Source organism: Bombus fervidus, chromosome 17, assembly GCF_041682495.2.
Source record: "Bombus fervidus isolate BK054 chromosome 17, iyBomFerv1, whole genome shotgun sequence".
Classification (NCBI taxonomy): domain Eukaryota; kingdom Metazoa; phylum Arthropoda; class Insecta; order Hymenoptera; family Apidae; genus Bombus; species Bombus fervidus.
Genome location: NC_091533.1, coordinates 8,192,411 through 8,208,354, shown reverse-complemented (window position 1 = coordinate 8,208,354; position 15,944 = coordinate 8,192,411). Strand labels below are relative to the sequence as shown.

The 15,944-nt window shown below is 33.9% G+C and overlaps 1 protein-coding gene across 1 annotated transcript; it reads left to right on the top strand.

Annotated features, from left to right (window-relative positions):
* The first annotated feature begins 6,285 nt into the window (after positions 1 to 6,285).
* On the top strand, positions 6,286 to 9,389 carry LOC139996273 (uncharacterized). The gene is made up of 2 exons (XM_072020527.1): positions 6,286 to 6,561; positions 7,032 to 9,389. The coding sequence occupies exons 1-2, from the start codon at positions 6,286 to 6,288 to the stop codon at positions 9,387 to 9,389; spliced, it is 2,634 nt and encodes an 877-aa protein (XP_071876628.1).
* The last annotated feature ends 6,555 nt before the right edge of the window (positions 9,390 to 15,944 follow it).

Here is a 15,944-nt window from a genome sequence, read left to right as displayed (position 1 = left end):
TCCGCTCTGCGCTTTTCTATTTCTTCTAGTACGTTCAAAATTTCTGTTCTTAATGGATTCGTTGCAAACATTTTCATCTAACTTCGATGTCATGGTTAGAGAATTTGCATGAAATTTTACCCGATTCTTTCGTTTTTCTATAGAAACATCTTGTTTCTGTTTCTCATTTTTCGGAACAAACGCTTTAGTAGAGGTCTCTGGCGTCCCTTGCGCGCTTTTTACAAAAAATACCGAGTAAGGATTTTTTAATTTATCCTCATCTACTTCATCCGCTATTTCTACATTTTTCTTCCCCTTTTCGTGATTAGAATTCTTGAACGCTTGAACCCACATATCATCACGATCATAGCGTCTGCATGGATTTTCAATACTGGACAGCCTATTTTTACTATTTTTCGTATCAGATAAATTTTTGTTATAAATTATTGGCGACTTTTCGTCTGGAGAGTCAGGACTAGGTTCAGGATTACATAATTTTCCTTCCAAACTCTCGTATATTTTAAATTCCTGTAAAGATGACGATTCTGAGCAATTTGAGCTCTCGCATTCTTCTTGATAATCTCGATTTTTGTAAATGACGCTAGTTACCTTCGTCGGTCCAATTCCGTTACCGCATCTTTTCGGTCTTTTCCATCTGGCAGAAATTTTTTTTACTAGTCCTTTCATCCCAGAAGATTTTAAGTAACGATTCTCCAGTTCTGTCTGCACCATATAACTGATGATCTCCGCGGGTGAATCCTCCAATGCATAACCGGCCAATCTAGTTATACTCGGGTGCGTGTCTAACCTGTACCTTCTATCTTCCTCGTCTTCGTCCAGGTTGCCTAGCCGACTAGGTACCTTGAACTTCATCGAGGCGATGCTCGTTTTTTCCGAAATCGTGAAAGGAAATCTGTCTTGACTCTTCTTTTTAAACCGTGGTGAGTCTCTTGATTTGTCATAGCGCAGCTTCGACATCGAGGAAGAACCTGCGAGAGTAAATTGTGGAATTTCATAGAATTTCTCTGTAAAAAATGCGGTGGTATCTGATTGAATAGTTTTCGTTTGTTCAGAGTTTAAATTTTTTCGAATCTGCTCGACTGCTAGTTTTTCTAGCGAAAATCGAAGCTTATCAGTAACTTTTCTTGGTTTAATTAGTTCTTCGTCCTCTGCAGACGTGTTCAAGGAATTCAATTTTCCTGAGTCTTCGATCAGAAACTCTTGGCAACCACCATCTCCTATTTGATTCTCGAATAAATTTGTTTTCCGTTCTTCGGTGATTTTTTCGAAACACTCTCCTTCGTAAGTATTATTTATATGTTTATCTCGGTAACTTTCTAAAGGAAAACTGGTAGATACATTTCTTGGAGAAAAAGTATTAAATTCTTTAGATCCCTCTGACTCTTCGATCTCTTTTACTGATTCTCGAGTATCGTAAGGTGACGAAGTTTCTGATTCATCTTCTGAAGAAATATTTTGCTCGAGAATATTTTGTTCGTTTTTCTTTTCAGACTTTTTTGGATTATCAGAAAAATTCAACGGCCTAAAAGTGTCTATCGTGCGACGATTAATGGAAGATTCATCATAATCCTGATTCTCTTCTCTCGCAGTTTCTGATCGAGCGTCTTCCAAAATTACATTCGATTTTTCCACACTGTCCGACTCATTTTTGATACTCTCCAAATTGAAATATTTTTCTTGTTCCTGTGACTCTATTTTCGTAGAAGATTCGGACATAATCGCATAATTTTTCATAAAAGGTGAATTTTCATGCGATGTAGAAACAAATTGAAGATTTTCAAGTGACGAGGAATTGCTTCGAAAAGTTTGTCTACTGGAATTTCTTGGACTAATTATTCCTTTATCACTTTCATTAAATTTACTTCGAATTGATAGCTTGCTTCTATTACTTGGTATTTTTATAGGTATCTTAGATTTTATACTAAGAGATGATCTGCAAGATGTTGTAGATGTTGTTAATTTACTTCGATTCTCATCGGACTTTGAGAAACGTACATCCATCGATAAATTATTTTCAGAGGATCCTAACCTAAAAACTGTCTTGCTATCAGTACGGGATTCGCTGCAAGTATTTCCAAAAACATCTTTCGCTGTTTGTTGTTTCAAGGACGCGTTTGACAACGCTATGATCAAAGCATTTGAATCTAAATGTCTCTCTGAACAAATTTTACTGTTTGGTGATGTTGAGTATGATATTTCTCGTGAATTTAAAACTAGAGTTGGTACGTTTATGAATTCTTGGCTATTGACAATTTTGCTTCCATGTGAATTATGTGTTCCTTCGCTATTCATGATAGATTGTGGTGAACAGCAATTTTCTCCGTTTTGTGTCAATTTTGCGAAGTCGCTGACGAAAAACTCTCTAAACGAAGAAGCTGTACTTTGATCTTCGCTTGCATTAGATTTAAATGGCGGCGAGGTAATATTTTTTAACTGAGAAATATTAATTTCATTGTTATCGTAATTTAATATACTTTTCGATATTGCTTCCTTGAATCCTTGTCCATTATCGGCATTTGAAGAAAGTTCTGAATTGTTATTTGAGCCATTTCCAAATATTGAATTTTGTACATTAGTTTCTGGTGACGCTACACTTTTTGGAGTTGAAGTAAAGTTTTTATTTTGAGAAGGATTGAAATACTCATTTGCCACTATTTCTCGTTTGCTTTGATAATGAATCTTCTCACGGTTGGTATTTTCATTAGATATCTTTTCACAGGTAATGAAAGTTTGATTTTCATAAAATTTCAAATTTGGAGAATTAATATATTCCTTTGCGATTATTTCCTGTTCATTTTGATCAAAAATCTTCTCACTACTTTGTTTAGCATTTTCATTATAAATATTTTCTCCAAAATTTACCATATTATTAGATAAGGTTTTAGAAATTTCATTTTCCAGAATGTTTGCGGGCATATTGGGATAAGTCGGGGTTTCAAACACAGATTGTGGCGATTGTAAGCATTCTTTATTATAGTCACGAATTTCTTGCCTAGCAGAAAAGAACATTGGCTCTTCTACAGTTTCTTTCATATTTTGACCACAATCGCTTCTCGAACTGCTCAATTTTCTATAAAAAGACCTTTCACGCGGTGTTTTTCTCAAAGAAGCCAAAGGCACGAAAGGTTTATTTAAACCCTGCTGTAATTTACTTCCACTGAAATCCATTCTTGGAACAAGAGACGAAACATTTTCAAGATAATCATTCCTCGATGAATTAATAAGTGTTTGGTTAGACGATCTTTCCGAAGATAAAGATAAAGTATCGTTTAGATTTTGTATCTCCAAATTATTAGTACATAAATTTGGAGAAATATTAGTTTCTTGTGGCGTAAGAGGCATTAAACGATCAATTTTGTGACTAGAACCGATTCTGTCCGACATAACCTCAAAATTGGAATCTGCCTCACTGCCAGAGCTAAGATTCTGCAAAATTACTCCACGACAAGGTCTATATTTGTTGTGTAAAGAACTTTTCAACGAAATTGGTGAAATTGGTTGTAACTCAATTCTATTTTTCGGTAAATTTTCGCTAGATGTGTCAGGATAAATATGGTGGAACACGTTTTTTTGAGATCTAGAGGAATCATTATTTGTCTCTTCCTGTTGATTACGATATAATCTTGCTGATAATGATGAATGTCGTTGAGTATTATTTGTTAACATTTCGATTTCTACCGATGGATGTTGCACCGAATATTTTTCTGACATTCCTTTAACTTTATTTTCGATCACTGAACTTCTATTTGATGTTTGGCTGTTACTGCTGACTGAATTGTCTTGTAAGTCGGATGTGCTGATTTCACTTGGATTCGAGACAACCATATTTCGATTTGTTTCGTTTTCGAGATGAATTTTCGCCCTTCTTCGCACTCGTGCGTCTTTTGCTTTGAAATCGCCAAAAGACCTTTTGGGAAATATTGTTTCCTGTTCTTCTGTTTCTTCGTTTTCTTCAATTCGGTTGTTTGTTTCGTGGAAATAGAAATCTCGTTTTCGAGATAGACGACGGCTGATGTTGATTACGCGACTAGCCAGTCGCGTCACTTCATTTGGTGATGGATGATGCTGAAGACGCTTCTTGAGATCGGATGGCGAACTTCCTCCGGAACTGCTATCGCTTCCTGTGTTCTCTTCGTCTTCGTTAATCGAACGATCTAATCATTAGGATTACATAAATTTTATTTATTTTAGGTTCGAAGCATAGAAAAATTCTTTACAGTTGAAATCATTTTCATTTAACTTGTATATTATTATACGTTACGTATATTATATATTACGAAAAATTTTCGTAAATCTTGTAAAGACGCTATTTTTAGTCAAATAAAATGCTACAAAATTTTACTCTAAAGTTTGTGCATTCTACAACAAGATTCTACTAATTATATTATTGATTATATAATCATAAAATAAATATGTTATTATACATACGCTACGAAGACCTTTGGGATGACTCTACATTGTCAAATAACAATATTATGTAAATTTATTAAATAATTTTTCAATCTGTATTCAATGTTTTCAAAGTTTTAAAATCTCATTTTAACATTTTAGTGTAGTTTTGTCATGAAATTTAGTGATATATAGAAGTATGTATAATAATATTTAAAAAGCTTATGTAATGGATGTTTTAAGAATTTTTAAAAGTTACAGAATTTTGATCAAAAATATAATTTGTCTTTCAATTCAAAAGCATTAGCTGCTAATATGGATTTTTAAGGATCGACTACTTTGCATTTAAACTTTTTGTTCGCTGAGAACAATATCAGTTGCCGTTCTAAAAATATTGCTATCACGTCATTAACTTTATTCGATGATAAAAATGTCGATATTCCTTGAACTTGCGATGTAAAAGAGGAATGCCAGAGGTTACGAGATAGAAAATGAATTAAAAATATTTTCAATCATTCGATTATTGTACATATAAAATATTATGATTCGATTTAATTATATTTAATTATATAATTGTATTATTATATAGTTATAATTATATAAAATGCCATAATTGATTCTTCCAATAATTGATAATGATTCAGAAAGAAATGAAAAATAACATTCGCCTGAATAATAATAAAATTTTATATTTAAAAATTATAACTACACACTGACGTTGTTATTAATTATAAGTTAAAATGAGAAAATTAAATAAAAGATGAGAATGAAGCTTTAATAGTAACAGTACATGTAGAATTGGAGAAAATAAAATTCCTACCAGCAGAAGATAAAGGGCTTGGTGTCTTTACTTCTTTCACTTCTATGTTCTCCAGTATCCTGTCGTCGTTATCTAACATATCGGATCCGTTGAAAACATTCTGCCGATTTTCCATACACGGAGTATTAAAACAGGTTAGCAGAATATTTAAATTACTCTGTGCGCGACATAAAAAACATAAGAAGTCATTCGGGTTAACGAAACAACTAAATCATGGACACCTCTATTTGAATGTAGTATTCTAATTGATATTACAAAATTCTATTTCTTTTAAATCTTTCTATTAGTCAGGTGATTTTAATTATAATATTATGAAACAATAGTCCTTAATAAGTGTAAATATTTGAATTCCTTCAACCTAATTTTTATTCGATAACATTCTTTTATAATTACATAAGTATAATTAGATAGTTCGTGTGTGATGATACGAAGTTCCATAAAATACGAAATCTATAATTTATTTTATACTTTGTTTAATTTTCTGATCAAATGTTGTTCTTCTTCGAAATATTTAATAATAATTAAATATCAATCGTACTAGTTGGATATATGTATCTTTTTAAGTGACGTCTGTGATAAAATCATATTTGATATCTGGAATGTGTTATAATAACGAATTCCAAAAGGTAGCGCCACGTATGCAACAAATTTTATCAATTTTAACAGATATTCTATTTACCTACTGACAATAAAAAATCTGCAATAGACCATTTAAAAGTGTTATAGAATCGTTCTATGAAGTTTTCAAAATTAGGATAACAATTCATTTATGAACACACTCGAAAACACTTGACGATGGATATAATTAATCTGCTCGCAAAAATGTCAGCGAAAAAATGCAATTAAAATAAATAATAATTATTTCATTTAAAATTTGAAGTGACACACATGAAATCAAGTAGACTCATGAAGAACAAAATTCTGTGAAATTTTAGCGCGAAATTTCAAATCGAGCAATGTGAATTCTTCAAACACAATATACACATCTAACAGTTTTTAGGCAATACAGTTGTCATTTATGTATTTTGAGCATGAATTCCTTCGCGGACAGCCCATTATTCTTTTTTATGGATAACATGTCGCCTATAATTTCTGTTAAAACTTCCAAAGATATACGAAAAATTGTTGAATTATCGGATACAGGTTGCGATGCCAGGTTACCGGCACGACGCATTAATCGATCTCATTCTCCAAAATTGACCAAGATAAAACAGCACAGAAATTGGGAATCGTATAGCCCAGAAAAAATCGAAAATAAATCTTACGGAGAAAGATTTCGCGTACAAAATGAATCTGACGCAATGGATACTGAAGAATGTTTCTTTATTCTTAAAGAAGATGGAACTAATCAGGTACATTTTATTTAAATCAATTATGAGTATCTACAGTTACATTTAACTGAGAGTACTTGGAGTACATTTAACTTAATACTTTAGATTGAAATTTATACATTACGTTTAATGTTTATAAATTTGTAGAAAACTTTGCTTTCCGAATCTTTATATCTTATTCAATACAATTGCCTAACCTATTTTGTATAGCCATTATGAAACTTATGTCAGAAAATTGAAATTTTTTAAAAATCTTATTTAGCTCTAAAAATGTTCTAGACATTTAATTGGTCTAATTACTATATTAAATAAAGGAAGGCTTGTTTTTTTACCATTCTTCTCTTTATTCTACTTATTTTGTTTTTTTTTTTTTTTTGCTAATAAACAATTGTTTATTTTTGTAATATTACACTAAAAATACACGTTGATCATTTGGAAAACATTTTTCAATAAAATTTTCCCCTTTCTTCTTTTTTAAATTAATTCTACAGTACTACTGGCAAAATCACTCTCCACATGAAGATTTTACTGAAAACGTAGAATTCAAGAGAAGTCCAGGGCCCAAGGACTTCAGAACCAAATTAAGAGCATCAGCCGATAGATTAAGATCAAATTCCTGTGAACCAGACGACGACTTTTACGAAATCTCAAACACATTTCGCAATAATCCTAACCTAACTCATGAAAATATTCTAAACGATATAAAAAAAAACAATCCTTCTCAATCCTACCCAACGAGACCAAAAAGTGCTGGAGCTAAATTAAAATTCGCTCGTTCCAATTATTCTAACAATAGATTAGATACTAACCTTATCGATCAACCTATTACCGATAGAGGAATGGACTCTGTGAAACAAGATTATTCAGAAGACTTCACATCCAAAGAAATCCCACGAAATTCACCAAGATACCAGAAACCTCACTGGCAAAGACTGAATATGTCCTCTTTGAACGATACCGAAGACCATATCGACGAAATATCGCATAGAAATCACAGATTTTCTAGGTACAGTTCAAGAAACGAAAAACCAGTCAGCTCAGCGAATTCAAATAAAATATCAAAAGACTGGATTGAATTGACTTCAGACAGAATTCGATCCAGAACATGGTCATCGCCTATAGATCGACGAAAAAAAACACGATGTTTTTCAAAAAATATCTGTGAAAACTTAGATCAAATTGAAAATAAACAAGATAATAAAATTTCAAATAACGAATATTCTAGATATTCTAGGTTAAGAAACACGAATTCTAATCGTTCCATAGACAAACCAAGACGATTCGTGGATCGTGCAGTCGATAAAGACAGTTTATCTGACTTACGAAATGTTTGTACATCCACTGAACATCTTTCTAGCTCGACTATTTTTGACACGTTGTCGAATCAAGTTGAAAAGAGTAATATTAAAAGTAGCTTCTGGGACTTTATTCCATTGGACGATAAAACTAATGGAAAATGCAAGGAAGTTTCTGAAAATAAGAAAATTGGTTATCCATATCAACAACACGTTCCTTTAGACAGTAATACTTATCCAATTCCGAAACATTCAGCGAAGAATAATGACGGTTCAAAATGGAAAAGTAGATTTCCGCAAAACGATTCTGTGAATAATCCGTCGCCATTAATAAAACGTCAAAATGCATCAGAAACTACTGATGATAAAAGAAGCTTCTTTGTTTCTTCTTCCCATAATGAACGATTTAACAAACCTTCAGCAAACAGCAAAAAAGTAAAAGAAGAATTAAATCCTGACCTTGAGAAAAATCAAATTACAATTACAAATATTCATAAAAATTCTAAAATTGTGGATTCTATAAAGAATCAAGAGGAATATAAATATGAATCTAAGAGTCAGAGTAAAATTGGAAATAAACATACTTTTGGATGGACAAACAAAGCAAATAAGTATTTGAAGAGACCAGGTAGCGTTTTGAAGAATGAAAATGATAACAAGAAGAAAATAGTGAATGCTAGCGACATCTCCAACATTACCAACGATCAGAAAGTTAGAACAAATATTATGGAGAGAACGGCGGCATGTTTGAAACGAAAATTAGATAAATCGAAGATTAAGGAATATTCGACGAGCAATCAGTTTTCACCAATAGTGGTAGAGAAGAAAATTCGTTCCGAAGTTTCAGCTTGCTCCAAATTACCGATAAGAATAGGAAATCGTCGAAGATCGAAAAATCCAATGACGAGGGATCAATTTGATTTCAAGTTCGTTTCTAAAGAAGAAAACAAAGAGATAGAGATGAAAGAATTGAAAGAAGATTCGTGTAGGTTAAGTTCTGTGAGATCTCGAACGAAACCGAAAATAAAACCGAGTGTGAGGTTAGACGAAGCGATTGACTTTATCGACACGGTGAAAAATTTCCAATCGATCGAAAGTGGAGGATCTAATTTAGAAAATAAAAATAAAGTTAAGGATTGTTTGGTAGATAATTTAAAATCGCAATCGATTTTAATCGAAGATCGCGCTGATAATAATTCAGTTGGTAACGTAGATACGAAGGAAAATTCGTCGACTTTGATAGATTCTTCCAAAAATGCGAATCTGGAAATTAATAACATCGTACGTGAAAATAATGAAGAAATGAAAATTTTGAACGTGGAAGAAGATCAACGAAAGAGAAATGTCACGAACCGAGGACGAGAAATGAATCGTAAGAATGGTTTGACGAAGGAAATGGTTGATAGTGTTGCCAGAAGTGGTCTTAAAGAGAAATGTTGTTTTCGTTTGAATGACGAGGAGGGTATTGCATGTAATAATTATTATAATAAAGAACATAGGAATTTGGGCTTTTTTCGATCACGAAAGCCTACAGCAATCAAATCGCAGTTCTGATATATTGGGATTTAATTATCGAACTTAAAACGTTAACTAGACGAAATTATGAAATAAAAAATGAAAGAAATAGAATTGAGACAATACGAAGACGTGATAATTACACATCGCAGACTGTAATATATACTTTTTAATTCCACATATAGAACACATTATAGCACATATAGAAAAATCGTTATTAATATAAATAAGTTTTTGTTTCAGTTTTACTTTTGGACGTTTCTGGAAAAAAGTCTTGAACATACTAGCAAATATTAAAAATTTATTTAATAGAAATTATATAGATCTCTGAGTTATTCTAATAAAATTATTCTGAATTTCTTATGTATTTACAATAGTATTTTTAATAAATTCTAGTTTCAACTGATCTATTTGGTTCTGATCAATCTTAAGCTTCCTGTTAAGTAAGAGGTAAGTATATGTATAATTTTATTAAGTAAGTAAGTCTTATTCTAGTAAATAATTCGTTCATTAAATTTCCCGCAAATTATATCTGCATTCATATGATATCACTATCCTTCCACAAACATTTTACAATATGCTCAAATCTACCCCCGAAACACGCGCAGGTACCATAGAATTCTTTTCACCATATTTCGAATTTCTACAATTCCAATTATTTACATCGATCGGGAATATCGAGCCATAGAAAAAGAAGGTTGTCCTCGTGTAAGTTCGTACAGATGGACAAGGCGTGTGTGTCTACTTATTATTGTACAGGGGGATGCACCATGGGTTACCTCAAAAGAAGATTCCGAATGATACCAATTATGTCATCAACGCACCATACATCCCACTGGCTCCGTTCGTTCGCTGTCATAGCATGGATTACGCCCGCATGTCAACCCCTGCCAGTCGCGCCACCCTCGTATTTTTGCTCTCTCACTGTGCATTCGCCACTGCGGGGATCCACACAATCTCAGAATCAAAAGAAAAATATGTAATTGTCTTTATTTACCCTTCCGCCTTTTTCACGGTCGAATGAGAACCTGATACTGTGGCGAGAAAATGCGTGTAATTTTATGGCAAGAACGTAGTAGGATTGAACAAAAAATCGGAATTACGCGGCCACTTTTTTTTTTTAGTGGCAAAACTTGCCCCTACTCTTGCAGATTAAACATGCGAAACTTTGTGTCCGTTTAATAAATTTTTAAGGTGCTGTAAGGCTTTCTTTTGTAAAAAAGAATTAATTAATTCTTTCGTCTCGTCATTATTTTTATTGTATTGGTAATTATAACATCGTTTTCTTATCAAAGAAACTGGTTGATATATTAACATGTTCGTTAAAAAGATTCGCATAATTCATGCTTCATAATCCAAATGAAGAATCGAAGTTACACTAAAAATAAAAATTGTTCTACGTTTCTTCCTTTTTTTTTTTTTTTTTTTTTTTTTTTTGAAGTATCATACTTTTTGTATCTATTCACTGTAAATACGCTTCACGTAATTATTCCTTTTCAGGAATTCCAAATCCGTCACATGTAATTTTCCAATATGCATAGGAGGGAGAAGATACGCGGAGGTCGCCTTTAACGTCAGACACATCTAACCCTCTTTGCACGTGTCATCCCAGAGACTAAGGGCGTGAACTCACGTCCACGCACGCCCACGCACGAGGGGAAGATAACCGTTGCAGGGTCACTCGACACGACGCTTCTCTCGCACGATCTTCCTCTCCGCCCTGTTGGAACGGCGACGTGTAACAACCCTTACCAACACGACTAACTTTCTCTCTCTGTCCAACTTTCCCTATCTCTTTCCCTCTGTTAGGGTTGCACAATCGCGGCCTGATTGATAATTTATACGGTGCGTGCAGGTTATTTGATTATCTGTCCCCCAACTGGCCCTCTTCTTCTACCTTTCGTCTCCTTTTCTGCACCATTTTCCAGTCTCCTCGAACTTTATCTTTTTCCATTCACTGTTCTACATATTTTTTAGATATTTCTGTGTAATAGTGCGCGTCATATTCCTAGCAGAGCTACGTTTCACGATAAAAAAAAAAACCACCAAAATTATTTTGCAAAATGTTATTATTAGATACTAAAATATTTTATCGTGAATTTCCAGATACCAAAAATGAGGAACAAACATTTTTGAGGAATCGAGAATCGAGTGATACCTAGCTCAAACGATACATTCTTTTAGTTTTAGAAAGAAAAATGCGTGTTGATTGGATTTAAAAATGATCTAATAATTTGATTATGTGATTCGGATATGGCTGTTTCACGCAATCCTATTTTTGTAAATTTACTTTCGTTATGATTTCCGATCTGTTCTATGTAAGCGAGATGCTAAAAATTCAACGCCACTTTAACCGTAAATTAATCTGATTTCAGCTTATTGTGTGGCGTACACGTGTATGCAATATCACCCCTTATCAACCTTGCACGTTCCGGATGTCGCTTAGAATATTTCGGGGTAGGTTATATCTAAGCCATTGCACGTGTCTGTCTAGAATGTAGGGCGTAAATTTACGTGTATGTACACCCACGCTTACGAGGAAGAATATAATAGCATCAGCACCTTAATTACCATGTTGTGTACACTGTACGTGTTCTGTACATAATGAAAGAACGAATGACCTTTGCTTTTGTATTTTAATATCTATTAGATTGTTCGAAAAGTGTCTTTCTTTTACAGACACGTCTTTAACAACGATACATCTTTATAGAAACATGAAATCTAATCTGTCAAACGTTGTGATCTTTATCTTGATAGAACAAAATGGATCATACGTAATTTGATAAAATAATATAAAACGAAAAATGTTGTGCATCCATTATTTCCTTATAAAAAGAAAGAAACTTTTCGGACGAGCTAATAATTTGTTGTTCTTAGCCATCGTACGAATGCGTCGAGCATCGAAACAGATCGGAATTTTCTCTACCATTCTATGTAAATCTATGATAGGTACGATTCTCAATTTTCCGTCAAATTTGACTTCTTAGTTTAAAGTTTAAATATATCATAATTTATCAAAATAAATAATATAATAAAGACAAATAATAAAATATATGTATTACGTATAATGAAGTGTTTTCAATAAATTAGACAATTAGAAGTTAAACATTTTTGTCAAATTTTAATGTAAATATTTACAATGTTTGCAGATTGTTAACAATGAAAAATCGAACTATACACTGTTCCATGACGTACTTGCTTACTCGAATCTTACTCGAATACGTTGAAGAAAACTTCGTATATATCTACGTACATATACATATATAGTACGTATATGCTTACAGCGTTTCAATAAGCTTCGGGGAATTACGCGCGGATTAATTTCGATACACTGAAGGGCCTTAGGGCATACCCTTTCGGAGTCTAATTGGGTTGCACGCGTACGTGGCTACGTGTGTACAGTTTCTCACTCCTTTCGTGCGTGATCTACGCGCTTCATCCTGTGTGTACATATTTGGTGGGTTCTCTATTCAGCGTTACTCCGACGTACAGAAACCACGGAATCCTTTGCCACCTCAAATTTGTGAATGCACGCAAGTATAATAATTTGGATATATTGGCATGTGATAAGATCGATTCTAACAAACTGAGTTGTAATATCTCCACTGAACGAATAGAGAAAATGGTAATTTTTAGACACATTAATGTTGTAACAAAATTGCGAACTTTGAAAATTCACAGGTGTAAAAATAAACAAGATGCAGCTAATATACAAAGATCACGTTTGAATTCGAATTTGTCACAGATCAAATACAAATTTTATTTGAAGTTTGTTTCGAATTTCATCACTGTATCTGAGATTCTTTACGTTCTTTTTTATCGATCTCGTAATTTTATCGATATATCATTTTATTGATATAGTAAAAGCAATCGGCCGAAAAGATCGCTCGCGCGATACAACGCAAAGGAAATGAATAAACGTGAAAATCTGGAGCGTGCGTTCCTCTGCTTCGCGAAGCGGAATGCACCCATTAAATGATGCAGCCACGCGCCAAAATAAAGGATCATAGGGGAGACTACCTAAATAAGTTTCCTATAGCCGCAGGCAGTGCACGATTGTGCATCGAACTATCGTAGGACACGAGGACGTCGAACGTTCTCACGTTTTTGACGCGGTCGGTTCAAAACGTCACTTTTGACACGCGCACTGTTCAACGAACCCTCAAAATCGTTGATCGACGCGGAAGACGACACGTCTGACCTCAGCAATTTCTTCTCGGATCACTGAAGAAAATTATACTTTGAAATTGTATGAGAACCTCGTAGTTCTGTATTCAAGAACCTTGTTAGATAAATTAGGAGATATATCGAAATTTAAGTAATTAATATTAAGAAGTTTTTCCTAAGTGCGCTTACGGAAAGAAATTTTCCGTTTCTTGAGAATCGAGCGTTAATTGCGTTATCCATATAATGAAATCGACAAACTGATAAAAAGATGAGGCGTCGATGACTATGAATTGTGAGAGGTTCAATTTCGAATCAGATTTCGAGTTATCGGTCGGTTGTGTAAGAATTCACATTGGAAAATACAATCCTATTAAAACTGTATAATACACGACACTCGTCGGGTAATATCAAGCTTCAAAATAAAACAGGCGCAAGAAATAAAATCGAACGAAGGGATCGAAAGAAGAAACAAGATCTGGCGATCTCCAAGCGGATAGTTTATTTATCGCGATCGATCGACGCCGCGAGTGGTTACACTGCGAGCGCGTAAATGGCCGCGAGCCTTTATTTAATAAGTTGTTATAAATTAAAGGGCTACCGCATATTAAACCACCCTCGGCATATTTATAGTGATTCTTAAGAGAGTACGCCGAGCGTACGGATATGTAAATCAGTGGGGCCGCCGCGCCGTGCCGTTTCGACTTCGCCACATTTCGATCCTCGTTCGTCTCGACACACAAACACGCGTTTTCTTCTCTCTATATGTACTCCTTTACTTTGTTGCCGTACGTCCATTCTGACTACTAGCAATGCTACGTGTGTGTACTTATACAGCGTGTTTCAGTGGTCCTTGTACAATCGGCAAAAAGGTTACTCTACGTGAAAAAATAATTCGAAAATATGGAACAACGTTCATTGGAATTTTGTTTGGTATATATGAACTTGGCTAATTATCGACTGGTTACGACTGGGTAAAAAATCAGCAGCATGTCATGGTACCTGCGAAAATAAATGGAAAATGTAGAATAACATTTTTTCGTTTAATGCTTGGTTGTCAACAAAATAGGGTTTGAACGTGTTTAGCTAAGAATTGGACCGGTAGACGCGATGAATTCTCAAATTTCATTTTCTCGAAAACGAAGCGTCGTACGAACAAGTTTTATTCCATATTTTTGAATTGTTTTTTCACATAGAACCATCTACTTAACGATTCTACTATGATTACTGGGACACCCTGTATATATCTAGGTATATGTACGTTTGTGTATCTTGAGTGTATATAGGACTGAAACCGGAGGTCCAGAGCCATACACAAGCGTAGACACGCTTATGAATTTATCTTCAGCGATGAAACGACAAACGGTTTTAATTGCCGCCCCGGGCTACGCCAGAGATCGCCGCAAGTCCCGCGGGATCCTCCGTTTCTTCTTTGCCTCGTTATCTCGTACTGAAGAAGCTCCGATAAGCGTTTAGGCTTTAACCCTTGTACAACCATTGCTTGACCAGTAACGCGACTATTTTTTGCTTTATAGCTCGACCGAGCAAGGGTGTAGTTTTTTGGGTCCGAAAAGTGGAAACAGAGAAGAAATTAGAACTTCTTTGTCTATTTTAATTTCTTTATTTTTATTCCTTATGAATCATTCTGTTATATATTCGAAACACCTACGCCATTCTTATTAATTAATGATTGTAATTTATGTAATATCTTAATATTATTATTTTCTATAATTTTTCATTTATACTAATTAAATATTATTCTATCATTATCGATTTTAATATTGCCATTATTAATTATTGATTAATTTCACAATTTTTCTATCACCGATCCAATGTCTCGGAATTAATTAAATATTGAAAATTAATTGTTTGTAGTATGAATCAGTATATCATAATTTCTCAACAAGAATAAAAGTATTTTCTCGTGTAATTTTCGAATCAAAACTTTCAGAATAGATTCGTCAGAATCGAAGGACGAATAAAAAGGGAAGCGACCGTCGAGATTCTGACTGTAGTCAGTCTCGAGGGTACTCAAAGCCGAAAATGGCAAAGAAGTCGCAAACGGCAATCACGGGCTAAGTGCTAACCCAATCAAGCGACCTTCTCTTCGCTCCTCTGTCTTCCTATCGCACAAGGAAGGGAAGATATTCGGTACCCTCGAATTATCCTTTCCGTTACAGTTCTTCCCATGAAACGCGGCTTAATAGTCTTAATACGGGGCGATATAGACGAAAAAAGTTGGCAAACTTTTACAAATTCAAATCTGCAGTTTCCCGCATTTGTAGATACTAATTTCTCAGGATATACTATTATCGTACTTACCAAAGTATTAAAATAACGATAAGAAGGAAACCACTTAAATAACAACGAATTCAAATGAAAATTTTATGCAAATAATCCTCGCAATTGTCATTTCTCTTTTGTGTATCT

What these genes read in the sequence shown, in the direction of transcription:
- LOC139996273 (XM_072020527.1), top strand. Translation starts at nt 6,286, where the DNA reads ATGTCGCCTATAATTTCTGTTAAAACTTCCAAAGATATACGAAAAATT. An exon ending in AAGAAGATGGAACTAATCAG is followed by an intron (nt 6,562 to 7,031) that starts GTACATTTTATT and finishes TTAATTCTACAG; the next exon opens with TACTACTGGCAAAATCACTC.